The sequence below is a fragment of the Populus trichocarpa genome, chromosome 1 (assembly GCF_000002775.5).
Source record: "Populus trichocarpa isolate Nisqually-1 chromosome 1, P.trichocarpa_v4.1, whole genome shotgun sequence".
In the NCBI taxonomy this organism is placed as follows: domain Eukaryota; kingdom Viridiplantae; phylum Streptophyta; class Magnoliopsida; order Malpighiales; family Salicaceae; genus Populus; species Populus trichocarpa.
In genome coordinates this window covers 34,241,407-34,268,813 of record NC_037285.2, presented here as the reverse complement: position 1 = coordinate 34,268,813, position 27,407 = coordinate 34,241,407, and the positions used below count along the sequence as shown (strand labels likewise).

The 27,407-nt window shown below is 35.3% G+C and overlaps 4 protein-coding genes and 1 pseudogene across 5 annotated transcripts; 3 read left to right on the top strand and 2 right to left on the bottom strand.

Moving 5' to 3' along the window:
- The first annotated feature begins 1,198 nt into the window (after positions 1–1,198).
- On the top strand, positions 1,199–2,217 carry LOC18095267 (4-coumarate--CoA ligase-like 9; annotated as a pseudogene).
- Positions 2,218–4,589: 2,372 nt separating this feature from the next.
- Positions 4,590–12,292, top strand: LOC7491377 (protein TPLATE). Its single transcript, XM_024590374.2, has 7 exons — positions 4,590–5,892; positions 6,228–6,824; positions 7,612–7,973; positions 9,078–9,381; positions 10,114–10,236; positions 10,785–11,234; positions 11,487–12,292. Exons 1-7 carry the CDS (start codon positions 4,762–4,764, stop codon positions 12,018–12,020), a joined length of 3,501 nt encoding a protein of 1,166 aa, XP_024446142.1. The 5' UTR covers positions 4,590–4,761; the 3' UTR covers positions 12,021–12,292.
- A 345-nt stretch (positions 12,293–12,637) lies between these two features.
- Positions 12,638–17,481, bottom strand: LOC7467703 (COP9 signalosome complex subunit 3). Of its 2 annotated transcripts, none has more exons than XM_024590377.2 (11): positions 17,141–17,481; positions 16,669–16,784; positions 16,322–16,565; positions 15,527–15,584; positions 15,335–15,424; positions 14,994–15,062; positions 14,304–14,393; positions 14,052–14,210; positions 13,729–13,850; positions 13,016–13,088; positions 12,638–12,922 (listed from the first exon to the last, which is right to left on the bottom strand). In XM_024590377.2, the coding sequence occupies exons 1-11, from the start codon at positions 17,323–17,325 to the stop codon at positions 12,854–12,856; spliced, it is 1,275 nt and encodes a 424-aa protein (XP_024446145.2). In that variant the 5' UTR covers positions 17,326–17,481; the 3' UTR covers positions 12,638–12,853. The 2 variants fall into 2 exon arrangements, with proteins under 2 accessions (XP_024446145.2, XP_002300091.3); XM_002300055.4 differs by having other exon boundaries at positions 14,994–15,059; positions 17,141–17,480.
- Positions 17,482–19,209: 1,728 nt separating this feature from the next.
- Positions 19,210–21,136, top strand: LOC7456216 (uncharacterized). Its single transcript, XM_052446144.1, has 3 exons — positions 19,210–19,723; positions 19,810–19,963; positions 20,740–21,136. Exons 1-3 carry the CDS (start codon positions 19,316–19,318, stop codon positions 20,895–20,897), a joined length of 720 nt encoding a protein of 239 aa, XP_052302104.1. The 5' UTR covers positions 19,210–19,315; the 3' UTR covers positions 20,898–21,136.
- A 1,365-nt stretch (positions 21,137–22,501) lies between these two features.
- Positions 22,502–26,002, bottom strand: LOC7467704 (uncharacterized). Its single transcript, XM_002300056.4, has 6 exons — positions 25,922–26,002; positions 25,690–25,787; positions 24,599–24,670; positions 24,078–24,244; positions 23,532–23,643; positions 22,502–22,953 (listed from the first exon to the last, which is right to left on the bottom strand). Exons 2-6 carry the CDS (start codon positions 25,732–25,734, stop codon positions 22,732–22,734), a joined length of 618 nt encoding a protein of 205 aa, XP_002300092.3. The 5' UTR covers positions 25,735–25,787; positions 25,922–26,002; the 3' UTR covers positions 22,502–22,731.
- Positions 26,003–27,407: the final 1,405 nt, after the last annotated feature.

Sequence of the window (27,407 nt, the reverse complement as noted above, 5' to 3'; positions counted from 1 at the left end):
ATTAAGGTTGTATTTGAACCTATGAAATTGATTAATTTAAGTCGAGCTAACTCTCACACGGTTTAATAAATACTTGAGTTAGACAAAGAGCTGAGTCAAGAAGTTTCAAAATTAACCCACCTGGTCAGGTTAATAACACTATTAAAAAATTCTCTGTGCTCTTTATATTTTTTTACATTTTTTTTAAATTGATTCAGCCCCTGGCGGAGCGCAGGCCAATATACTAGTTAGAATTATAAACGTAAAATATTGGTGGAATAACACCGTTTGAAAAAAAATTGGTGAAATAACACACTTTCACCTTGTCGGGCTTTAAAAACGCGACTATGTGAGAATTCAATAATCTGGCTCAACTAGTTGATCAGTTGGATCCAATTGTATTAATTGGTTGACCGTTTCACATAAAAACTATAATTTCATGAAACTTTTTCTTCCAAATATATTTATGAGTCAAAATATATATTTTTATCCAACTTCTAGAATAAAAAATAGACTCAAATTAAAATCTCAAAACATTATTATTCGCACAATAGTTATCCTTTGTTTTCAATGTCAATAATGTAGTCAGACTTATGATGACGATTGATTTTAAGTAGTCAGGTGTGGATCTGTCATAACTACAAGATGATCTGCCCTAAATAGATTACATGGATGGGCTAACAGATAATTTATGAACTAGTGGGATAGGTCTATGACCAAGAGGAGGTATGGTTGCGCCAGAGCAGAATAAAGAATTAAAAGGGCCATTATTGTTTATCCGATCATTGTATCGCGTTCAAATTTTTATAGGAGTTTTCAAAAGCCGTTTGCCCTATTGTATCTGCTGTATCGTTACGCTAACCGTTGATTCTTTAGATATTAAAAATTTGGCCGAGATCCCTTTGATTTTGACAGTTTTAAGATCTTCTTTATTAATTTTAGAATCAATCGACCAATTTCACTGATAATTATAACCCGGCCGATTGGTTAAGTTAAAATTGTGATATTTATTAAATATGGTTTCTCAGAAACACGATAAGAATTTTTTTTTAGAAGATATTATTTCATCAATTTTTTACGTTTACTGTACATGTTCAATAACATGACAATCGGCTGCCGGCCACTGAAATTCTTCAACCCGTAGGTGATGGTCAGTGATTGATCTCCAATCAACCCCATTGTTCCAGTACTAAAACACCAACATAAAACTTGATCAAACATGGATCAAACCATCTCCCCCATCGATCCAAAGAGTGGCTTCAACCCCATAACAAAGATTTTCCATAGCATGAGACCCCCTCTTCATCTCCCTCTAGAGGACACTCCTTTCACTATAGCTGAATATGCTCTCTCACGCCAAGCCGACTCTCTATGGCCTGATGCCATTGCTCTAATCAACTCAGCCACAAGCCATCAACTTTCCTACTCAGATTTCACTAAACAAGTCAAGTCCCTAGCCTTCTATCTCCAAAACGTTACCAAACTCTCCAAAAATGACACTATGTTTATTCTCTGTCCAAACTCCATTCAAGTCCCCGTTCTTTACTTCTCTCTTCTTTCCCTTGGTGTAATAGTCTCCCCTGCAAATCCCATAAACACTGAATCAGAGATTTTACACCAATTCAGTCTCTCTAACCGGTAATTGCCTTTGCCGTATCAGCTACATGTCACAAGCTCCCAAAGTTGAAACACAGAACCATTCTCATGGACTCGCCTGAGTTTGACCTAATACTCACCATGTTTCCTGCAACAACAACAGCACAGCTAGAAAACAAAAAGGTTAAATTCTGTCAATCGGATTTGGCTACGATCCTGTACTCTTTAGGCACCACAGGAAGAGTCAAAGGAGTGATGTTGACTCACAGGAACCTAATGACAGTAGTAGCAGGATATGCTAAGCTAGAAAGACAATCACCTCCTGTTATGCTCTATACAATGCCACTTTTTCACGTTGTTGGGTTCTTTAGTATTTTCAAATCGGTGGCATTAAGCGAAACTGTGGTAGTGATGGAGCGGTTTGAGTTGAAGAAGATGTTGAGGGGAGTGGAGGAGTTTAAGATTACCCACGTGGCATGTGCGCCACCAGTGGTTGTAGCGATGGCGAAGAGTGACTTGGTAGATGAGTATGATATAAAGTCGCTGGAGATGGTGGCCTGTGGTGGAGCTCCGCTAGGAAAGGATGTTATCAAGGCATTTGCAGACAAGTTTCCTATGGTAGACCTATGGCAGGTTAGTTAAAAAAAACCCTCAATTTAATTTCAAATTAAAATACTCAATATTAATTGATAAATCTTAAACCTATAAGTTTTATCAATTAAATTTCAAATATTTAAAAACTTCTTATTATTTTTATTAATATATATTAATCAATAATTTTTATCATTTTTTCTTGAAATTAATATTATTTTAGAGCATATTAAATATGCACATTAATTATACAATATATAATGTAAAGATTACACATGGGGATTATCAAAATAAGAGTTATATAACTGTATATAACTTTTATTTTATAGGCCTTTAAGTTGCCTCATAACCAAAGCAGGTGCATAATTGATATATCCAGTTACTCCTATTAGAGGCACCCATATTCTTTGCCCATAACCCATCAAGCAATTTGTTGCTCTCATCCATTAGGCTTTCCACTTCACTTCTCATTGCAGGATTTCTTGTAGTTTTACTGTCCAGTTTTTTCGCTCAGATCCTTTCATTCTTTTTCTTTAACTATCTCCAATGGTCTTTAATTAAACCATCAAAAGTTGTTAAATATCGGTCTTTTAGTTTTTATATGACTAATCAGCCACATGTACAACAACCCTCCTGCAATGGTTAAGTGTTAAGATTTTTTTGGCTAGTATTGTCATAGTGGAATTTATCTGAGTGTTTTCATATGTAACAAAAGTTGTAGCTGCCTCTAAACTGATTATTCCAATGAGGTTTGGAAATAACACCAACATGAAGATTCCTAAAACAAGTATTATGCTCTTTTCTTCAACAAATCTAGAGTTATTCTTTCTCTTTTCAAATACCTTTTCGATCATCTTTCATTGTAGGCCTATAACACTTTTCTCTAATATCTTATAGAGATCTGAAACTTTGATCAATTCAGCCAATTAGTTAGAACTTTATCGCGTCTTTGATGGAAGAAGACTTTGTATGGATTTCAAGAGTATTCAGTCAGTAAACTATATTCTTATAAAGTAGGACACATGTCTATATTCCTAAAAGTGAAGCACCGGTGCTCCAAAAAATACATCAAGGCCTTAATTGCTGAATTTTGCACGAACACCTTTGTGATTTTCACTATCCTCCCATATTTTTTTAAAAAACTCATCCTCGTGGATGCTTTTCATGCGTGAGATGAGTTTCTTCAAGTCATTTTCAAAGCAACTTATTTTTTTTATGGATGAAAATTTACTAATATCTAGTCTCAGGCAAATCCCCTTCTAATAGCTATAGAGATTCAGAATTCAACCTATATTTAATAGAGGTCATTTATTTAATGGTAGCCATGTTATCAGTCCTAAGTCTTGTAATTCAAGATGCTTTTTAGGATTAAACATGTCTTAATGCAACAATATTTATTTGTGGAACATACTTTTTACAAATGTCTTTTTATGTGAGATATTGAGGTAGGCATTATCTAATCTCAAAAGAGTCTTCTGTTATCCAGTGATTACCCTCGTGAAGGTAATATAGGGTCTCGATAGGTAGTGGGATGGTGTGTATATCAATCACTACCGGTCCGAGCACTTAGTAAAGAGTTGGATGGTTTCACGACCTTCAACCCTGATTGAAAGTCATAGGATAAGTCGCTTCTTCCCCGCCTAACCTAGAATTTCCATGTGTGTGCATTCTAAAGCAATATATCATAAATAAACTAGTGATGCATGAAGACATTCATCCATATTCAACATATATGTATGGGCAAGATAAAACATGCTAAACAAATAAGCCAAATGAGAAAAATTAAACACATCAAATCAAATAAACCACATAAAACTCATAAAGCCTAGTCCAAAACTGTAAAAAAAAAAGAAATTCCCCCTGTGAAGTTTCCATTCTGTCGCACGTGGGTGCACGACGTAGAGCAACGTCGAGATCGAGGAGTCACTAACTTTTCCACTTGTCATTTTGGTCCTCTAACTTTTCCACTTGTCATTTTGCTCCTTGACCACCAACTTGGATAATCTTCTCGGCTCTCTTCATGTATATTCTCTTGTATTTTTAAATTTTTTTTTCTTTTCATAATTCTTTTTATGAGGTTAAAAATAGATAACAATATTTTGCATAGTTGAGATTAACAGAGATTGATATGTGCACAAATAAGAGTTTTCTTAAAAGAATATTGTGTTGATGCAATGCAAATAATCATTCACATGATTCATTTTTATAGTTATAAAATAATATACAATTATTTTGGCAATTCCTTTAACTTTTTAAATTAAAATAATTTTTTGATATAGTAATATGATTAAACGGTCAGGATTGGTCTCATCCAACCCGGCTGACAGAGATGAGTACTATTTTCATTTCTTAACTTGAAAATTGAAAGGAAAATATTGTAAGCTCTCGAACAGTTTTCCATTGGCTAGCAAGTTGTTTCGATTAGAAATTACTTTATCATGGGAAGAAAAAACAAACGGCATGTCGTTTAGTCAGCCCATCACCGCCTGCCCTCCCTTCTCTCTCGATTCAACAGGCATTCATTCATGTCCAAAATCACCCAAACAATAAAAGAGAAATAAATCCCAGTTCTTTTTATAAAATTATTCCAACGATATGGACATTCTTTACGCTCAGATCCAAGCAGACCTCCGTTCAAATGACGCTCTCCGCCAGACTGGCGCACTTCTCCAAGCTCTCCAGCAATCCGCAGCCGGTCGTGACATTTCTATCCTCGCCAAATCCGCCGTTGAAGAGATCGTCGCCTCTCCTGCCTCCGCAGTCTGTAAGAAACTCGCTTTCGACTTAATCCGTTCCTCTCGCCTCACCGCCGATCTCTGGGACACTGTCCTCTCCGGTATCCGCTCCGATCTCCACTTCCCTGATCCCGACGTCACTGCTGCTGCTATATCCATCCTCGCTGCATTGCCTTCTCATGCTCTCTCCAAGCTTATTACCGATTCCAACGCGGAAATATCTGGTTGTTTTGATTCGCAGAGTGATAATTTGAGATTCTCGATTACTGAAACCCTAGGCTGTGTTTTAGCACGTGATGATTTGGTTACGCTGTGTGAGAATAATGTGAATTTGTTAGATAAGGTCTCGAATTGGTGGGTGAGGATGGGGGGGAACATGTTGGATAAATCGGATGCGGTTTCGAAAGTTGCCTTTGAATCAGTTGGGAGGTTGTTTCAAGAGTTTGACTCGAAGAGGATGAGTCGGTTAGCGGGGGATAAGTTAGTTGACAGTGAGAATTCATTGGCGATTAGGTCGAATTGGGTCTCTTCAATGGTGGATTTTGTGTGGAAGAGAAGGAATGCGTTGATGTCGAGATCATTGATCTTACCAGTAGAGACTTTTAGGGCTACGGTTTTTCCGCTTGTGTTTTCAGTGAAGGCAGTGGCATCTGGGAGTGTGGAGGTGATTAGGAAGCTTTCGAAAGCAGGAACAGGCAGTGGTGTTAATGGGAGTGTTGTGGACTCGAATGCAGAGAGGTTGGTTGGGGTTTCGGATGTGGTCACACACTTGGCGCCGTTTTTGGTGTCATCGTTGGATCCAGCTTTGATTTTTGAGGTGGGGATTAATATGTTGTACTTGGCTGATGTGCCTGGAGGGAAGCCAGAGTGGGCTTCACAGTCTATTATTGCAATTTTGACACTTTGGGATAGGCAAGAGTTTTCTTCTGCAAGGGAGAGTATTGTTAGAGCTGTTGTTACAAATCTGCACCTACTTGATCTTCATATGCAGGTAAGATTTTTATTCTTATATCTACTAATTCCGTTTATTGGGAGCAATGAGGCAGAATAACATTGACTAGCGCTCAAAACACTGCGCTTAGTAGTTAGTAAGTAGTGCCCTGGAAAGAGTGCATTAAGTTTGCTTAGACTTCATTTGCTCTAATGGAAGCAATGTAGGATTAAGAAATGCATTGTTCAAGTGATGTGATTTTTTAACTACATTGTGGAATATTTTCTCTAAATGAGGTCAAAGACGATCGTCTGAGTAAAACCATTGAGTAATATCTTGTCTTTTGTTAACTAGTTTTGGTCATTCATTGATATGGTGAATTTTAATGCTTGAAGGTTTCATTGTTTAAGAAGCTGCTGCTTATGGTGAGAAATCTGAGGGCTGAATCAGACCGTATGCATGCTTTAGCTTGCATTTGTAGAACAGCACTCTGTGTTGACCTTTTTGCTAAAGAAAGTGTTAGAAGAGGTCAGAAACCTCTTGCTGGCACTGATATTGCCTCTCTTTTCGAGGATGCAAGGATAAGAGATGATCTCAATAATGTGAGAAGTAAAAGCTTATTTAGGGAGGAGTTGGTGGCATCACTAGTGGAAAGTTGCTTTCAGTTGTCTCTACCTTTGCCTGAACAAAAGAGCTCAGGAATGGAGAGCAGAGTTATTGGAGCTTTGGCTTATGGAACTGGTTATGGTGCATTAAACTGGACAGAGCCAGCTTTGGAAGTTGTTGAAGTGTGCAGGCCTTGTGTCAAATGGGATTGTAATGGCAGGACATATGCAGTTGATTGCTATTTGAAGTTGCTTGTGAGGTTGTGCCATATATATGATACCAGGGGAGGAGTGAAAACTATTAAAGATGGTGCTTCTCAAGATCAAATCTTGAATGAGACGAGGTTGCAAAATTTGCAACGTGAACTTGTGAAAGATCTACGAGAGGTATGCACTTCTTTGAATATCATCCAAATTTGCTGAAAGCCTGAGGTGTTAGCCATGCATGAATGTCACGTGAGTTGCAGTGCACTTTCCAGTTTATAACATTTAGTGATTTTGCAGCTGATAAGAGGGATAGTATTTCTTGCTAACAAATTGGTAAACTTGATCACTTATATGTGGACTAAACAACAGTCTGGCTTTTGGCAACCATTGCCTAGACTTTTATGTTTCTTTGAATTTTGTGCAACACCATGCTTGTGTAAGCTTTCTGGTTACATGAGATAAAAAAGCTAATTGCTTGCTTGATGTTCATCAGTGACACCAGGCCTTTTATTAACAAATGTAATGCTAGATTAGCTAGCTCTTCTTCTGTGTATGCATCTTGATTTCAACTATCAGTTTTGTAGCTGGTTAGCAGTGCTTTTTATGTTACCCGTTTCATACTCTGTTGATGGTGCTTGAAAATTCTGTGGCATGGAATATTGAGTTCTCTATTCATGTTTGGAACTCCAAGTTCTTGATGGATCAACTATTGTTATTTGTGAGTGCTTTCTGCGACTGTCAGGAGCTAAAGAAACACTCATTTGGATAAATATGTAGTTAAAATCAATGTTATATGGTTGTTATTTCTCGATGGATTTATTTTCCTCAATGTTAAACTCTCTCAATTCGTGTTTGTTTATTTCTTCCTTTCCTCCATTCTACTTTCATGTTCAAAATACTGATTTTATTCCAAGTTGACAAAGGTTCAATGATCATCTGCTATCTAACTTCTCTGTCAATTTAACAGGTAAACACCCCAAGAATATGTGCCCGTCTTATTTGGGCTATTGCTGAACACATAAATCTAGAAGGTTTGGATCCACTTCTAGCTGATGATCCTGATGATCCACTGAACATTATTATATCAAATATCCACAAGGTTCTATTTAATGTTGATTCGTCTGCAAATACATCAAATAGGCTTCAAGATGTTCAGGCAGTTCTTTTAAGTGCTCAGAGATTGGGATCACGAAGCCTTAGGGCTGGCCAGTTACTGTCTAAAGAGCTTGAAGAGTTTAGAAACAATGGTTTGGCTGATTCGGTCAACAAGCACCAATGCCGCTTGATATTGCAGAGGATTAAATATGTTCAAAATCATCCTGATAGCAGGTGTGCATTTCTCCTCATTACCATAATTCTGAATTTGAGAGTGACAAAGCTCTGATATTATTTTTATTATTGAACCTGCTAGTGATATTGAATATTAAAGCAACATGGTGTATGATGTTCTGTCTCTGAATCTTCCCTAGTTTGTATCTGTATCCAAGAATGTGCTTTCCATACATTATTTCCTCATGCTTTCTCCAGATTGAGCTGTAATGTGCTGTATCATTTTGATGACATTGAACTGGGTGAAACCCAGTTGGTTTTCCTGTATGTTGGATATGCATGTGTCTCTGCATCTTTCTACATTAGGCTTCTAGCTAGCTGAATTCTTTTATTCCTGTCCTTGTGATCAAAAGTGCCTGAATTTCCATTAGTTTCACAGTTATTGAATCTTCCTTCACTCCTTTCTCCCATGGCACATTTTGGGCTTTTGCACATGTTTTCCCCATACGCTTTAATGAAATCAATCTTTCAGAGCTGTTTTCTCAAGCCTTGCCAATTATTATTTCTTAAAGGTATTCAAAGATGATGTTGGTACATGAGAAGACCTATGCATGTCTTCAAATGCAATTATTATTTCTTTTGAAGCACCATGCATACATTGATAGAAGCGCACAAAATTGTTTTCAAACGCAATTTTGTGCGCTTCTATCAATGTATGCATGGTGTATTTATTGGTACATGAGAAGACCTATGCATGTCTTCTCTTGTCCATGATATTCATGCGATACAAGGAAGCCTAGGCTAGAAATGTCCCCTTTTTTTCCCAATTTTTCTTTGGGAATCTTCTTTTACTCAAAAACTAAAAAAGGAAAAAGAAAGATATTTTGGGAATTCACAGGCTTAGGCATCTCCTCACCTTCTCCTTTCTTCTATTTTAGCAATTTGTTAATTATTGATTTGAAGCATAAGCTTTTGGTAGTAGTAAACTAGAAATAATTTTAGTTCAATTATTTTTCGATTTGTTTTCTACAGTTCTCACCGGCCTTTCTTCTTAAACACATGGTAATAATGTTGTTATGCGAACTCATTTTTTAACCAAAAAAAGAAACGAAAGAAAGAGAAATTCGCTATGCATAGAATTGAGATATGACATTTCTCTCTCAGGTGGACTGGTGTTAGCGAAGCCAGAGGAGACTACCCATTTAGCCACCACAAACTTACTGTTCAGTTTTATGAAGCAGCTGCTGCTCAGGACAGAAAATTGGAAGGATTAGTTCACAGGGCTATTTTAGAGCTTTGGAGACCAGATCCAAGTGAATTAACTATTTTGTTGACAAAAGGAATTGACTCTCCACTGCTCAAGCTTCAGCCTACTGCACATACTTTGACTGGTAGTAGCGATCCTTGCTATGTTGAAGCTTATCATTTGGCAGACTCGGGCGATGGTAGGATTACTCTTCATCTAAAGGTTAGAGCTTTTTCATACTCATAACAGTCTTGGATTCTTCCATTGACCAATATAGCAGTTTTTTTCTGTATAATATAGCATAGAATGAATTGGTAATTAAAAGCTTGAAGTCAAGTACTTCCATATCATGACTCAGTAGCTCTCCTTATTCAAGTACTTCCACAACATGACACCATAGCTCTCCTTATCACTAAAATGAGGGATATTATGAACAAAATAAATGGAGTGGTGGATAAGAGTTAATATGTAACTAAAATTTCACTTCGTACAAATTCTTGGACCCAAATTAATGTTTAAAAGAACATGTCACTAGCAGTTTGTTTCTCAGGAACTCTACTTGATAGAGCATTTGTGCTTACGCATCAATATTTGATTTAATGATTGCATTGTAGAAATTTCATGCATAATCCAATCTCCCCCCTGTCAATATTAGGGTTGAAAGTTTTAAGTTGTGTTTGGATCACTTGGTCTGTAGTTTGTGCTAATTGCAATTGATTGAGGAGTCAAACTTATTTGTATTCTAATAACATTTTCCAGCATAGCAACTTACTAATATTGCAGTTATTATATAAGCTAAGAACGCAATACCTTGGAGGTTAGTTTCTATACATCAGAGAAACCAAAAAAGAAGTTAAAAGCATAGTAATCTCTCACATTTTTCCTGTTCTGTAGATGTTGCTATGGAGATACATTCTTTTTTTGTTGATCATGCTCACTCTGAACTCTTTGCAGGTTTTAAATTTGACTGAACTTGAACTGGATAGGGTGGATATTCGAGTTGGGTTATCCGGTGGATTATATTTTATGGATGGATCTACTCAAGCTGTGCGACAGTTGCGTAATCTTGTTTCACAGGTATCTTTTTGTACCGTCTCAAATATTTGTTCTTCCTAAAATTGGCACTGTTTCTTTTCCGCGTGTGACTTTGCAATGCGGTTTTCTTATGCTCTTTTTTATCATTTGATAGGCAATTTGTTTTATAAAAATATCAAAGCAAATTTATAAATGTTATTGATTGGGTGTTCATTCTGGAAGGATATGACCTTTTGCCGCTAAATACCTTCTGGGTATTTTTTTTGTTAACGGATGTTGTGTTCTAGTTGCTATTCATGTCCCACTTTTCATTATTTATAACTGTTGTGTAGGAATGAAAGTCTTTTGACTATGTTTCTGAAAATTATGGTTGAGCTGTGTCTAACTGTAGCAAGAAAACTGTAGGTGAGAGGTGAAATGATGATCTTTCTTGAATTTCAGAAAGGGGGGGTTCTGCTCGTAAATTTTATGGCACTGGATGCTATTCCTCTTACACCATTGTTAATACTGTTTGTTTTCAGTGTTCTTCTTTTTATTGCAATACCTTCATTTTCAGAATCTTTGATCTGTGCAATTGATTCTGTGCATAGGATCCAGTACTTTGCAGTGTTACATTGGGTGTATCCCATTTTGAGAGATGTGCCCTCTGGGTTCAAGTCTTATACTACCCATTCTCTGGAAGGGGTGCAATAAATGATGGTGATTATGCTGAGGAGGATCAACAGATCATGAAACAGAAGAGAAGCTCGAGACCAGAACTAGGAGAACCTGTGATTTTGAGGTGCCAGCCTTACAAAATTCCGCTGACTGAACTCCTTTTGCCACATAAAATTTCGCCTGTTGAGTTCTTCCGCTTATGGCCTAGTTTACCAGCTGTAGTAGAGTATACTGGCACATACATTTATGAAGGAAGTGGCTTCAAGGCCACTGCTGCGCAGCAATATGGTTCTTCTCCTTTCCTCGGTGGACTAAAATCCTTGTCTTCCAAGCCTTTCCACAGGGTTTGTTCACACATCATCCGGACAGTGGCAGGGTTTCAGGTAGGACTCTCTCTATTGTTTGAGGTTTTAACTATTAGAGCTTAGTTTTGTCCACTAGAACATGTCCCTTTCTCGTTGCTCATACTATACTACTCACCTCAGTTGCATTCAATTTTAAATTGGCCAGTTTCTATCATATTTCACCAGCTTGAACTCGGAAAGAAGCCAATGTTATTGTACCTTGTGTAGTTTTTCTGAAACTATTTAATGTGTTCTGTCAAATAAAATTTGAAGTTCCCTATTGTGTGACAGCTTTGCTATGCTGCCAAAACTTGGTATGGAGGCTTCTTGGGCATGATGATATTTGGAGCCAGTGAAGTGAGCAGAAATGTTGATCTGGGTGACGAAACAACTACGATGATCTGCAAATTTGTTGTCCGAGCATCTGATGCGTCAATCACAAAGGAGATTGAAGCAGACTTGCAGAGCTGGTTGGATGACCTTGCTGATGGAGGTGTGGAGTACATGCCTGAAGATGAAGTGAAAGAGGCTGCTGCTGAAAGGCTTAGGATTTCAATGGAAAGAGTAGCCTTGTTTAAGGCAGCCCAACCACCACCCAAAACTCCAAAATCTGATGATGAAGAGGAGGAGGAGAAAGAGGATGATGAGGAAAAGAAAGAAAATGAGAATGATGGCGATAAGAAAGAGCACAAGGAAGATGGTAAAAAACCAAAAGGAACCCTGTCAAAATTAACCGCAGAGGAGGTTGAGCACATGGCTCTTCAAACAGCCGTGCTCCAAGAATGGCACGTTCTGTGTAAAGAAAGAAGCTCGACAGTGAATTAATGACAATCTTTTTCCATGATTGTGAAGAGAGTTAGATAGCATTCTTTGTACCTTTTAGAATTCTAGTTTTGACATCTGCAAAATTTGGTTACCGAGCGTCTTCTCATTTTTTATCCTCCCTTTCTTTGATGGGGATACCCCCTTGTACATCATCATGCGCCGGCCTGTCAGTGTTTCAGTTTGCTCTTTTCTGCTTTGAAACCCGGATTGTTTTGTACAACCTTTTCATTTTCGAGAAAAAATTGTTTTGCAAGCTTTGGATTGAAAAAGAAGTGAGATTTTGTGTTGATGACTTGATTGGTGGCAGTGGCAGTGGCACCAGCACATTTACTTTCAGGTTTATCTTGTGCTAATACAGGCATCTTCTCAGTGGTTGTAATGATATGCCCAATTAGCAAAATTTGGAGCACAATAACCCATGTTGAACGAATTGATTGAGGGCAAAGATTCAAGTCATGCTAGAGAAACAGGAGATAGCCTTGTCGGTTTTGCAAATGCTTTCCACAGATTATATGTTTGCTTCTACTCCATTCAAGAGAATTCAGTTCTGTTGATTTCTCATCCTGGCAACAAACACTAGGTAGAGGCAAACTCAACAGTGCATCATATACATGAAATTTATAACTTGTAATGAGTTGTCACTGAGCTGGATTTCTTATTTCAAGATAAGAAATGAGGCAAAAAGAAGAAGAATTTGACATCGCTTGTCCTTTTTTTTATCAAGTGAAACAAGGGTTTAAATTTTCCATCTCTTTAAACATAGTGTTATAGGCAGTAACTTAGCATCATTCTCAATTAAATACCACTTGTATTCCACAATCCTCCAATTTCCCTTATATGTTGAATTTCTGTGGAACAGGGTCAAAATCATCAAAGTCAAATCTCTGACGCTCTCTTCCAACCTAGACAAACACAGGAACAAACTGGTTAGTGCACACTATAACCTATACAAGCTCTGCTTATATGTATTACAGGAATCGTTGTAATAAGTTCACCTTTGCCAAGTACAAAGGATCGCATGATATGAGTTCATCCATTGCGGTCAGCTTCTTTGACAGTGTCATTATCCTAGCATAACAAACATGGTGGAAGATAAGGAATTACCAAAATATTCATCGAGGCTGAAATGCAGCTACAACCTAGTAAATAGGTTTGGCTGGATATTGAAAGTCATTTATCCTGTCATTTATTACTGTGAAAATAACATAATGCAATTTATATTTATGGTTTACCGAACCATCAGATGCAAAGCACAAACAGTGATTTTATCATGATCTATTCAATGGTCAATCAATATACTCTAAGAGAAAATAAAATAAAATTATGGAGACTTCAATCCGGTTTTGACAAAGACATCCATATAGCTCTTATGTGCTTAAGTAGATTTATGAGATTTTCAAGGTAAACATACTGCTCAGTGTTAACAGATGAGCACACGGTTATGGTTCCATTGAAGTGGAAATTTGAGAGCGGGTACTTGCAGATAGTCCAATTTTCATCACATGGGCATGGTGTAGATGTTCACAAGACTCAACTGCACCCTCAGGTTGCAGGTCTGAGGGTGCAGGTCTAAGACTATTGACATTGATTGTAGCAATGGCCATTAGAGCAGGTTCAATTTTATCCCCAAATATTTTTCACTGGAAACTACTGGCAGAATGAAAGTATTTCACTTATAAATAACAGTTTAAAATTCCAGCTACTGTACCTCTGAATAGAAGAATCAATATGCTCAATCATCTCACAGGTTTTATATTGCTCCGGATCCTCTAAGAATCTAACCATACCATCTCTTTGGTTGATTGTTGCATATATCTCACCATCTTGGATCTACAATTTGAAATAAAAATGTTAATTTGTATTATGGTATAAGATATAGGTGTGCACTATTAGTGATCTAGTTACTATAAGTATTTTGCAGTAAATGGATCACACAAGAAATGAAAAAAATAATATATATATATATATATATATATGAATATATGAAAATGCTGTGTGCTTAACATCAGAGATAATTGCATGAGGTACTACCATTTGAAGCACATGCATTTCTGCCTCTTTAGGACTGCTGAGTTGCACAGTGTTCGCTATATCTTGGAGGGAAAGAGTCAAATATGTTTGCGTCAATCTCTGAATGTTTCTCTTATACATTGATGTTACAACCTGCTTCACCAATCCAAGATTATTGTCCTGAAAAAGAAGATAGAGCCAATTTTAGATGATGAAGAGATCTTATATTTGTCTTAGGAAGTGAAAATGCGAAATGTGGGCTTGTAGACTCACGCTGTCAAATTTTTCTCTGTTTGTCTGAATGTATGGCTCTAATTCTGAAATTTTTCCAATGCTATAAGTATTTGCCAATTCTATATAGGGCTGCTCAAAGGGTAAAAATAAATGTGTTAACAGAGTAGAACCCAACTAAAACTTCAAATCTCACCTGCATATATCTATATGATTGCAAAACAATTCTGCATGCAAAGACACAAACACTGTTGATGATGTAAACAACAAATATTTCACTAAAAAAGAATAAAGAATTTCCATTTATCTCATATGATAGACATAAGAGAACCTCAGAGATCAATATGGAACATATCATCTTAAAATAGATTCAACCAAGCATATCCATGGTGAATGCAGCTTTCATTTGGGCAAATTAGACTAGAATTCCATCATAGTAAGCTGGGTAGTCGCATGATAAGTTTAGGTTCATGAGAAAGGTCTATTTTTTTAATGCATACTTAAAAAGAAAGAAAAATGGTGCTTACTTTCCACATACACTATCCACTCACACATAAAACAGCATAATTATGGTTCTATTGTTTTTGCAAACTATGTTACAAATTCAGTTAAACAACTTCTCAATTTTTTTCTCAAGGATGCAATGACCCTGGCTGATTAAAGTATTAATGCAAAAACTATAAATCAATTAAAAAAAACTTCCAGCAATGTACAACATAAATTTGAAATTACCTGACATATGGTCTTTAGATTCCTCTGAGCTGCTGAAGAAGTGTACTTAGGTAGACTGGTAGAGAACTGCTAAAAAACAGAAACATAAAATGATGTTTCAAAGACATTAAACGAGAAATGAATTATAGATGATCTTGAGGTGTCAAAGCTTGCCAGGATGCACATCCAAGCCAATGAAGAATAATACTGGAGTAAGAAAAACACGACCTTAGAAAACTAATTACTTGTAAGCACACAAGCATCATTCAATTTCCAAGAAACAACTCCTAAGAGTATGCTATCTTTCTGAATAACCTTACATCCCAAATTCATTTGGTAAATGTCAAAAGAACACGGCATACCTGTCCATTGTAAATTAGAGAAACCAATACATATTTTTTGAATGCTTCAACAGCTATAGCATTTATAGAAGACATAGGAGCAGTCACGACCTGAAATGAGTTTGATGCAATTAGGAGCAGTAACAAAGTCAAACCATTACAATATTATTGAATAGCCAAAGTGGATGAACAGATCGCAACTAGATCACATACATTGTGTAGAAGCTCCAGTGCTTTCTGAAAACGCTTTTGTCCAATGCATATCATCCCCCTGTCATGATGTCAAATGTCAGATGCACTCAAAGAAATTCCTCGTCTATATGAGAGATAACAAATTGGCTGCAAGATGCTTAAATGATTTGTATCTGGGAGAGGTTAGGGCTATCTAACAATCAAAAGCATGAAACTCCCATGTCTTTTCACGTCTGCTTATTTACTGTGAACTGGGAAATTCTTGATTTCACCATTTTAAGACTCAAGGGTTTTGGCACACCAGCAAACCCATTAAAGTCTAAAAAGGCTCCAAGGGAATTAAGATTCAGGCTCCTCCATGGGAATACGCCTAATTACCATGCAGATGTTCTAACCTTAGCTTAGCTAAAAAGCAATCCTGGCATGGTTGAATTACATAATTATCAAAAATAGTAAAAATGCTAACTATTCAGTAGACAAGCACAAATTATTACATTTCTTGTTAGTAAACTAAATTGCTAATTTAAAATGCATATGTAAAAAAAAAAGTGTAGCAAATGCCATCCATTGATTGGTTTAAACAAATAATGATCTTCAAAGTACGAGCCGTATGAACAACAAGAAATCCTATGAAGCTAATGATTATCACTTTAACACAGAGCAACTAAAGATGTCACAAACAAAGAGAAACCAGACACAATAATAATTAACTGAACAACAGGAGATCACAAGCAAAGCAGCTTAGCATAATGAAAGTAACAATGGCATCAAATGAAACAGTACACAGAAGGTCTAGCAGCAAGGGCAGCAAGTTACCCATAATAACAATAGAGATAAAAATCCCTTGGTTGATCGACTTCAAAAATATCATCCTCCAGAATGGAAAGACCAGTTTTATAGCACTTTGCCAACAAACAAAGTTGAAGAAAATCTGGATGCAAAGTAGTCAAATGTTCGGAGGAGCGTAGCTTTTTCACAGCTTCCAGCAAAGGGACCACACCACGGATAGGTGCTTCAAGCATCAGCACTTGGTCTTTGAAACTCTTACAGACAGCGATGACTACCAACTCAAAAAGATAACTAGCATCAATCAAGTGCATTGAAAAACAATACTACAAGACAAACACATTTTAAATTTAATCCAGAGTGAAGAAAGATTGTACACTTTTCAGGCGCCAAACGAATCTGATCTGCAACACACGATGTGAGAAACCTGGAAAGGATCAAAACCAGTCTTCTCGCTTGGTCGTTGGTAACTGGCCAAGAAGTGCATGCCTCTCTGCCACCCACATACACAAGATCAAACAAAAATCCCACAAGAGTAACCCATTCTCTACACTAAATCAACATAATATCACTCTTTTTTTTTTTTTTCTAACCGTATCAATTTGAGTAAAGAATCTCATCTTTCTTAAATTTCAACAATCATCCAATTCTATCGCAACGAAGACACAATACTTCCTAAATTTCCCTTTTCCAAGCAGTAAGAATATCTCACAACAATATTACATACCCACAAAACCCTAATAATAATAATAATAATTTAACAAACTAAAACCCTATGCATATCAGAGTGCACAAATTTAAAAGGAAAAAAAAACAGAAAGGAAAGGAAAGAATAATGCTGCTACTCACAAAATATAAAGATAACCAAGAGAGTGAAGAGTCGGGTCGAGCTGTTCTAGAAAAGGCAAAAGCCGAGTAGACTCATTGTGCAGAAACTCATCTGCTTGTTTCAAGTGAGTCAACAACAAACTTAAATCCCCAGCGCTGCTTGATAGCCCTTGGATTTGCGCCACCAGCGATTCTACCGTAGCCATCTTCTCTATCTATTTCTTCGTTTTCAATCAATTAATTAAATAATTAAATAAACCAGACATAAAGATAATTGAATTGGGAGAATTTTTTTTTTTTCTCGTTTTGTTTTGGAGAGAGAGAGATTTCAAAAGGCAAGCAAGCTGCAGTCTCGTTATTTTATTATTACCATTAACAATTCTCAAGGAAAACTTAAGCGATTTACTGTATTCGATCGGTTTTTTTTTTTTTTGGTATTTAAAAAATATATTTGAAAAAATTTGGAAATTATTTATTTATTTATTTTTTAAAATTAATATTTTTTTATATTTTTAAATTATTTTAATATATTAATATTAAAAATAAATTTAAAAAAATATTATGTTTATCATCCTCACATTTTCCTATTATAAGCATTATACCATTGCCTTTTTGGCCTTTCAGCCGCATTTTCTTTCAGTTTTTTTTTTTTTTTAAATCATTGATACTCCTGTTCTCTTTGGATTTCGTTAAACGCGTGCACGTGTCAACAATTGTTTTGGTATTTAATTGCATGTTGATTTCACATGGGAAAGTTTAAGATTGTTGCAAATGATGAAATTAAAACATAGGAAATAAAATTTGATATTTATAATAAATCACAATCTTTTTCCCATGTTTGCTGTTCGATATGCCCTGTAAATCTACACTTTGAGCCCTCAAGTTTAAGTATTTTTATATTTGATCTTTCTTATTTATTGATTTTTTATTCTAGTCCTTGACTTTACTTTTTTTACATTTTGATTTTTCGATCTTGATATAAGATTGACAGGGGAGAAAGTTTCTAGAAAAATTTGAAGAAGCTCTCGGTGCGTTCCTATTACCGAATACTTCAATCTTAATGTTTATGATTCCCCCTTCCTTGATTTAAAAAAAAAAATTATTTGATTTTGAATTTTTAGTTGAATGTCTAGGTAAATGATGCATCATTCATCAAAATTAAAAAAAAAATCAGGACAAATGATGCTTTAGAAAAAAAAAAAGGATTATCAGAATAATTTTGTTAGAATTTATACTAACAATTATCATTTCTCTACAAGATTTAAATTATTATATTTTTGATGAGAATCCATTCTTATAGACACATAATTAAATAAAATATAAATCTGAAGAGAACTCTACATCATGAGATTGAACATGTATTTATTTTTTAACCTTTTTGTTATTGTATTTAATTGATATTCACGACTTATTTTACAGTTTATTAGTTTTTTTAATTCTCATTGAATTTCGTTTATCAGCTTGCCAATTCTTAATTAAATTTCATTGCGGTAAAAGAAAATACATTTACATTCTTTTCTTGATTTAAAAATAACTTGAAATCTCACCCGTGTCGCGTGCTATTGCTAATATAAATATAACAAAACATTTTGGGCTAGAATTGGGCCTAATAATTGATACCCAAAATAGTAAATTACCTTTATCCTGAAAAAGGAACACTGTTTCTCCTTTGATGCATGACAACGCAGCTCTCGTCTCCGCCTAATGTTAATCAAGTTTGGAACATGATGACTTTGGGAGTTATATATTAATAAAACAATATATGAAAATTTGTATTTATTAATAGTTAATAGTTAATATTCAATGAAAAATAAATATTAAATCAATACAAAACATAATTAAATAAATTTATTTTGAAATAATATATATATATATATATATATATATATATATATATATATATATATATATCGTGGGAAAGGGTAGTTTTGTGATCTCAATTGGGGGATGGTTACCTTTTGACATGTAGGGATCTGGTTGATAGAACGATTTAATATAAGGACTAAAGATTTTTCGTTATGAAAAATTGAGGACTAAAAGCTTCGAATTTAGGTCTTGTAAGAATATTAAATTCAAGGAACAAAATAAAGAAGAATCGAAGGGATAGGGACGGATATTTACGGCTTTAAACCGGAGAAAATAAAAAGGGATTGTGTTTATTAGAGAAGAGAAGAGAGGAGAGGAGATCGAGAGAAAATGGGAGATTATCATTTTGTGTACAAGGATGTAGAAGGAGCTTCTACACAATGGGATGATATACAGAGAAAGCTTGGAAACTTGCCAGAAAAACCACCTGCTTTTAAGCCACCGCCTTTCACTCCAGCTTCTGATCAAGATTCTATCCCTAAAGACAAATCCTTTATTGATTCCAAAACTGAAGAGGAACTTGAGTTCCTTGAAGATGATCTCGATCTCGATGACGACCGCTTCCTCCAAGAATACAGGTCCCTTTTTTATCAATTCATTCAACTAAGTTTTTCTTGCTGTTTCTGTCTAGGGTTTCAAATAATTGAAAAAACAAATTACATGCATTGGGATTTAGGATTCCTCTATGCTGAGTGGGTAATTCGGACTAGAAGATTTTATTTATTTATGTTTTTTTTTTGTTAAAAGACAGAAGATTAGCAAAAGATCTACTCTTGCTACTGTAAGAATGTGTCTGCAAGCTAAGTTGTTTTTGGTTTTTCTAGGGGAAAAAAACTTTGATTTTGACTGATTGTCTACTGATTGTATACTCGAATTATCCTGATCATAATCTTCCTACTTTGTTGGTTTATAATAATGGTGCTGTGAAAGCTAACTATGCCGGATTAAGGAGTTTTGGACGGAGATGCACACCTGAAGGTAATTTCTCATGTTTGGCCTCTGATCTGTTGTTTTTGAGTGCTTAAGATCTGTGCTTTCTGTTGTTTCAGTTTATACATTTTATCGGCTTTTGTTATAACACCTGTATCCCCTAAATCTAAAAACTGTTTCATGAGTTTTTATGAATAAAGTTTTCAGGCATGTTCTGCGAGAATATCCCATATTTATAAAATCTTATGTGGTCTAGTGATTGTAATTCTCCATGATGTCATATACTGGTTTGTCTAGGAATGGAAATTCTGGAAGATTGACAATGAACTTTCTAGTGAACCAAAATGAATGAAACATTTTTACGAGACTTAATAGATTTGGCAGTTTTTATGCAAAATGCTTTTTTAAATCTAAGCTATGGATGTTTTAGCGATGCCATTTCTGAATATTTAATTTTTGTGAGCACCCCTAGTTAGTGGCATGATTGATTTTTTACCTTGTTTTCCATGCTTTGTACTAAATAGAGATATGCATAATACAATACATATTTCTATCTGGTCTTGCAATGATGATTATATCACAAAATGCCTGAGGTCGAAATAGTATAGAAGGTAGAAATCAAAGTTCCTCATTCAGTGTAGGATTCTTTTTTTATCAAAAAAAAAAATCCTGGATGACAGCGTCGTTAGATTTAAGATCATGAGAGGATTCTCTTGGCAGGATATGTAGCAACAGATGATTATGCTCTTCCCCCTTTTTTTTATTATTATTATCCACCTGTTATCCTGATACTGCCAATTTTTCTTCTTTTTCTTTCAAACTAGGTGTTGCCTTAGTTCTCTGCCAATCAGATCCTGTACTAAATGATGGTCAGGGTGGAACTGATAGATCAAGAGATTCTGTGATTGAAGGAGTTCGGAGGAAGCTCATTGAGAAGGTTGTGAAGGAGCATGAAGATGATGATGGATCATCAAGTGATTAGGACTTTTAGCTTTTCCTCCCCCCTCCTCTTTTGTGTTTCTGCGAGGGAGAGAAAGAAAGCTGTGTTGTATGCAAGCAGTGGAACTTCTTTACTTTTTGGATATTTGTTGTTTCACAATCAAGTTTGTTGGTTTGTCCGTCTTCTGAAACCAAGATGTGTTGATATTGAAAATTTTAGTTTGAAGATATTTATTACTCTGTAAGAATTTTGTTTGAAAGTATTTATTTAATTGTCTGCAATCAATTTTCATTCAAGCTTTAAGCTTAGTTTAAAAATATTGCTCCTTGCCGTTTTCATTGGTTTCAATCCTTTCTAGGAGAGTTTTCTTATTTATACAAGGGAAAATTACCTTGACTATCCACGCAATTTCACTTTTCCCTTGTAGTTTCTGAAATTATACTTTACATAGCAAGTCAGCATTATTTTAAATTTTGATAAAAAGATAAAAATTACCTTCTCATATGATATCACCTCAATGACCCAACCTTGGAAGGGTATGAGTAATTTTCCCGTTATATAATTTAAAGTCACTTATTGTCAACATTAAAGAATTGGGAGGCCTTGAATGCCAATGATGCATGCATGGAAAGGTTGAGAAAAATCCGCAGACAATTGCATGAAACTTCTCGCTCTAGCGCGGGGTTGTATATTGTGCAGGAAGTTGAATGTACGTATTAAAAAGCATAAATACAGACCAAGGCAAAACAACAGTGAAATGCCATGTTAGAGCTGCTGACTAGATGCTTACTTTTGTGACAGGTGATCCTGCATTATAGAAGTCCTGCCACAGTGCCCTCCTGTGTGCTTGGACTTCACTGGTGCTCTGTTTCTGTGATCTGAGTTTTGAGCAAGTAGTGGTTGAACATCTCATATGCCAGTGGTTATCGTATTGGTTATGGCTATCCTCTATTCAAGAAATTCTGCCAGTTGTAATTATGAGGCTGCCGGGTTTGTTTTGCTCATATTGGACTCCAGCCTATGCAGCTGAAAACTATCGTCTGTGGTGGCCCTAAGGTGCTGGTTTTCTGGTTGCGTTTAGTTGAACTGATCGGTTTGTTGTTTTGTTTTTGAGCCATTGGGTTTGTTGCGGTTGAAATTTGTAGCTGCAATGGTTTTCCTTGTTGCTGTTTTTTTTCCTTTTTTTTTTCCTGATTTCTCTTAGGAGTCAGAGGAACTGATTTCAGAGTTTATTTGCTGATATTCTAGGTGCTTTGAGATGGCTGTGAAATTGTCCACAAAACACTGATCTCAACCAGAGACTCTTACAAGTGCAATTGTGCCATCGCAGCTATTGGATTCTCCGTGTGTGTCGACATTTATGTATATATACTCGTTACAAGGACAGTCATTGCTTTGGTCAGTAAGGGGCTTCCATAAGTTTTCAAGCTTCACCGACAATGCACAAGGATGGCTAATTACTGAGACATTCCTGCTGTTGCCCCCGCCTATTCTGCATGAATGTCTATGTGACCTAAATGATCTGTAATATCCACTCTAATTTCTTGTTCATTTGCTCATTTCCCACCATGCTCTTATTGGCTAACCTTGTAACATTCTTCTTTTCATCGCACAATGGTCAGAGTTATGAAGCAACAAAAAGAAAATTTGAGGGCCAAAGGGTCCCTTAGCTTCATCTTCATTTCCCATTGAGAAACTCTAGACAGCGGAAACTAAAATAGGTTCACAATGTTTGTAAACCTAAAAGGAATGACAAGAGCCAGGCAAGAAATGCTGCCGTTGGAAGCAGCTGGTGATCCATGACCACATTAGGGTTGTTACATGCAAAATAAGAACGCTTTAACTGTCAGATATGGAAATAAGCTCTGCCCACTTTTCACTCGGTCAAATCTGCTTCAACTTCTCTCTTCTTGCCTTTTCTCTTATCATTACCGGCCTGTTCCAGTTGCTCTGCCTTTTTCTGAGCTCGAATCATGGCTCTTTGAGCACGAGGTCGCATTTCTCGCACTTTTCTGGGAGGCATCACATATGCTTCAACTGGCTGATCACCAAAGGGGTGCTCACTGTCAGGAAAAATCCTCAGTTTCCTATCTCTATCCTGCATGCAAAAATTAATACTGTCAAGACAGTTTTATCACAGGAAACAGATATTTCAGGCTAAATGCTTAAAATTAATAAAGCCAACGCCTGCTCAAACAAATAAATAAAGACAATCTGACTTCTAGTTTAACAAACTTGCAGCACATACAGATTTTTAGAAGGCAAGGTCGAAACTCTACTTTTATTGGCAGTGCTTACAGCAGTGAGAAAATTCATTATTATCATTATTTTTTGTTTCATTCCATCAGAGGCCAAATCACATACAATAATTTTTCTAGATGGAAGAAAAGCGTCGACGGTGTCTTAATCCTCCTGTGTAACTGCATTTCAGAACCACAAAAGAGAATCATCAACTACACTCAAATCACTTATGACAAATGCTAACCTTACTAAAACAAGTATCCCTATAGATACACTTTAGTTTTTTTTTTTTTTGGGGGGGGAGGGGGGTGGTGTACATGAGAGGAAAGAAGGAAAAATATTGAGAATCAAACATTTCTACAAGAAGAAAAAATGTCAAAAAACTGAAAAGAGTAATGTTTCAAACAAATATAATTTGGCTGGTATAACACGCACATCACGCAATTTGTTTCTTGGAAGCATACGCAAAACAGCTTTTCGGATGACTTCTGTAGGGTCCTTGGCCATCTGGTCTTTTAAACTCCTTTCCTTGAGGTGGCCTATATACCTACAGAAAACATATAATCCAGCAACACAGGACTTCAATGCAAGAATGGGATAAGCTTAGCAGCATTGCAAGACTATAGACTATATCAGAAATTGCATGTGGTCCCTTTCTGTACATATCAAAATTGGAACACAAAACTATCTTTGTTTCATTGTCAGTTTAAAAGATGTGCTTGAAGACTTCATATTCCTCTCTAAAAATGTTTACTCATCTTCGATTACAAGGAGATTTAATTAGAGTGACTAAGAAATAATTTCCCAGCTATTAAGGGACCACCATGAGATCATTTATTTTCTTATCCTATTTTATATTACATGAAAACTTTGGTTTTCAGAGTGTGAAAATCAGAAAAGATGACAGTTGATCACTTGTCCTCTTGAAATCCCACATTCTACATTAACTTGGAAGTCAGAAATAGGAAAATGTTATGATACCCTGTATGCCAGCGGTAAAACTTATCCGTCATTTTTCTACCCGTAACACAGACATCCTTTGCATTAAGCACAACGCACATATCACCATCATCACGATAAGGAGCATAAGTTGGCTTATCCTTGCCTTGAATAACTGTTGATATTTGAGATGCTAATCTTCCAAGAACCTATAAAAAAGGGGGAACTGTCACAATTTCAAACTTAAAGAACTAAAAAATACGAAAGGCAGTATAAACCAGTTCAAATCCAGCATGATAATGCATCTTCATGAAAAAAGAATCTGAGGACCATTTCCTTCACTAAATCCTACATCTTCCCCCTGCCAAACTTGTTTCACAAACAATTAACTCATAGGCCCTGTTTTTTATTTCCCAGATGAGGGTAGGAAGAAAGAGAAGTATTGGCATTGAAATCCAAGTATTATCTTATTTCCCCTTACAAGTTGCCTAACATGGACAACATTCCTACCATAATAAATCTATAATATCTTGGAACACATTGGAAAAAAAGGGAGATCCCACCTGGCCTTTGGCATCAAATACTCTCCACCGTAGACCTTCCAGATTGATACGTTTGAGGCCAGCATGTGCTTTCTGAAAGTGCACATGCAGAACAACAGTTTCTGTTACCAATTCCAATGCCAATTATATAAAACAACAGGTATAGATGTTAAACACATGTATTGTCATTCACCCTAAAAGTACATCACAAAGAATCCATCAAGCATGTATATGAAGTGAATGTTCCTCTCCTTTATCTCTTATTAGCGAAATCCTTTTACTTGTTTAAAATTTAATTTTCATGTTTTCCCTTAAAAAAAGGTGTTTTTGGGTTTACAAATGCAGAATATTTTTATTTTTATTTTTTACTCTAATGGATGCTTTGGCTTTTGATATCGATGGTTGGACAAAATCAGCAAGGAATGGGCCAGTTACTGCAGTTCAAGAGCCCTGCCTCTTAATGGAGGTGAGAGGAGGCAAAGCCACATCAAGGTTTTCAACCAAAGAGCTGAGCAAGGGCTCGACAACGCTATATTTCACGACTATGGTCCTAAGTTTAAAGTACCAACTTTACTCATATTAAGCGCACATCACAGCATTGAAATATTTTGTGGCCAGGCATATATACTTGGAGGCTAAGATTGAATGCAAACACTATGCAGCCCATCTGAATCCATTTGGAAGACAACCTCAATTAGGAGTGGCCACACATTATGGAGATGATTTAGAGGTGGAGAGTGAATAGTGAGTGTAGTTCTGGTAATAACAAGGGGTCAAAATAATTCCACAGAAAAACACTCCACAAAAAAACAAAAAATTGAGCACATAAACTGGAAAATCTAATTTTCATACACTGTATTGAATGATTAACTATGCAGCTCTAAAGAAACCAGGCATAAAAAACATTCGCGGGCGGAACATATATGCATCAAATCGTAACAAAATAAAAGCGGCATTTAAAATCCATATAGTACATTTTACAACACTTGGTGTGCTGAAAAGGAAAGTCTAATTTCTCTACTAGTTTGTGACAAAAGAACCTTCATTTTCCATGGAAAATGAAGCAATGGAACATAAAGAGAAAAGGGTCACTAAAGATCAAAAGGAAGCACCTTCATGCTTCCATTAAAAGCGCTAGCTGCAGCTTGGCTTGCCATTTCTCTGTTCTTATTTTTTTTCCAATTTAAGTAGATGATTTCTCGTTTCTCACCTGCAAATCATTCGCCAGTATTAGTACCAAAACAAAATACATGATTTACCCAATTATGCATAGAAACAAAAACAGTGAATTTCTTTATATAAAAAAAAAAAAAAAAAAACTAGAAAAGGGTTTAAGATGGAAACCTTGAAAACGAGCAGGGTTTGTTTGGTGGAAGAAGAAAGAAGCTCGCTTAGCGATTGAGCAGGGCAAAATGTTTTCGGGCCTTCAGCTTCGGCTTAGTTTTCTACATAAGTACGGGCCTCCTAGGCTTAGAGAAAGCCCAAGTTTAGAAGTGTCTTGAACTCGTATTTTCATTAACGTTGTTTCAAACTTTTCTTTTTCTTTTTCTTTTTTCTTTTTTTAGAAATAGTTTAGTTAGTTCTTATTTGAGTTTCCAATGGGTTTATTGGAAATTTTTGTCACTAAATTATTGAGGTTGTATCACATTAATGCCTTTACTATCAAATTGATATATTTAATCTGTAAATTATCTTAATTTGGATAAATATTATTTCTTTGTCTGATTTAATTTTTATCATCTATCAAAAATCACTTTTAAAAAATTTATTTTTTAGTATTTTGAGATGAGATTTTTTTAAAATATATATATAAAAAATTAGTACCTATTTTGTAAGCAATGTAATTTTTTTTTGAAGTCAGGTATTATTTTTTTTTATTTTTTGAGAAATAAAAAAATAATAACATTATAAAACATAAAAGTAAAAATAAAATTATCTATAAATTATTAAAAATATATAAATAGGTTATATGAGTTTACTTATATAATTTTATTATGGTTTTCAAAATATTTAGATATGAGTTTCTAAAATTAACCTATTTTAAATTTTGGTTGTGCTATGCATTTGACTACGCAACTATTTCGAATACTAAAAATAAATGTATGTGATTATTTTTTCCTCCAAAAATGTTTGGATCATTCCAAATAATTTTCTATATTTCTAAACTTATAAATATTTATTTTTTAAGGAAAAATAAAAAAATATTGTTTGATCTAAAAAAACAAAAATTATTTTTAAAACTAGTTTACATTTTATTAGCATATGTGACAATTTTCAACTCAAAATATCAAAAATCAAAAATTTTTAAGGATTTTCTTATTAATAATAAGGATCAACATAGAGAGACAATTCATAAAAAATTAAAAGAAGTGATGCTTTTATCACCTCACAAGAATCTATTCAGTATTGTTTTGCTTTTTTTTATTATTTTTTTAAATTTTAATTTCATCCTTCTACATTTAGTTTGTTGGGGATAAAATTTTATAATTTGTTTCAATTTTCTTTCTTTGGAGTTTTCCCAACATCGTGATCCAAGTCGCGAGTTTAGTGAGTTAACTTGGTTGACTTGAGTTTTTCTTTTCTTTTCTTAATTAACTTTTTTTTTTAATTTCATCTTTCAACATTTGTTAATTAAGAATTAGGCTCAATGGTTTTTTTTTTTGTTTACTTTTTGTAAGGTTATCCTCGTCTTATGACCTAAAATACAAGTTTGGCAGGTTAACCCAAGTTTACTCAAGTTATTTTTAGTTTTTTTTTAATTAATTTATTTTTTAATTTCACCCTTCAACATTGAGTTGATTGGGATTATGCTTCAAAATTTATTTCAATT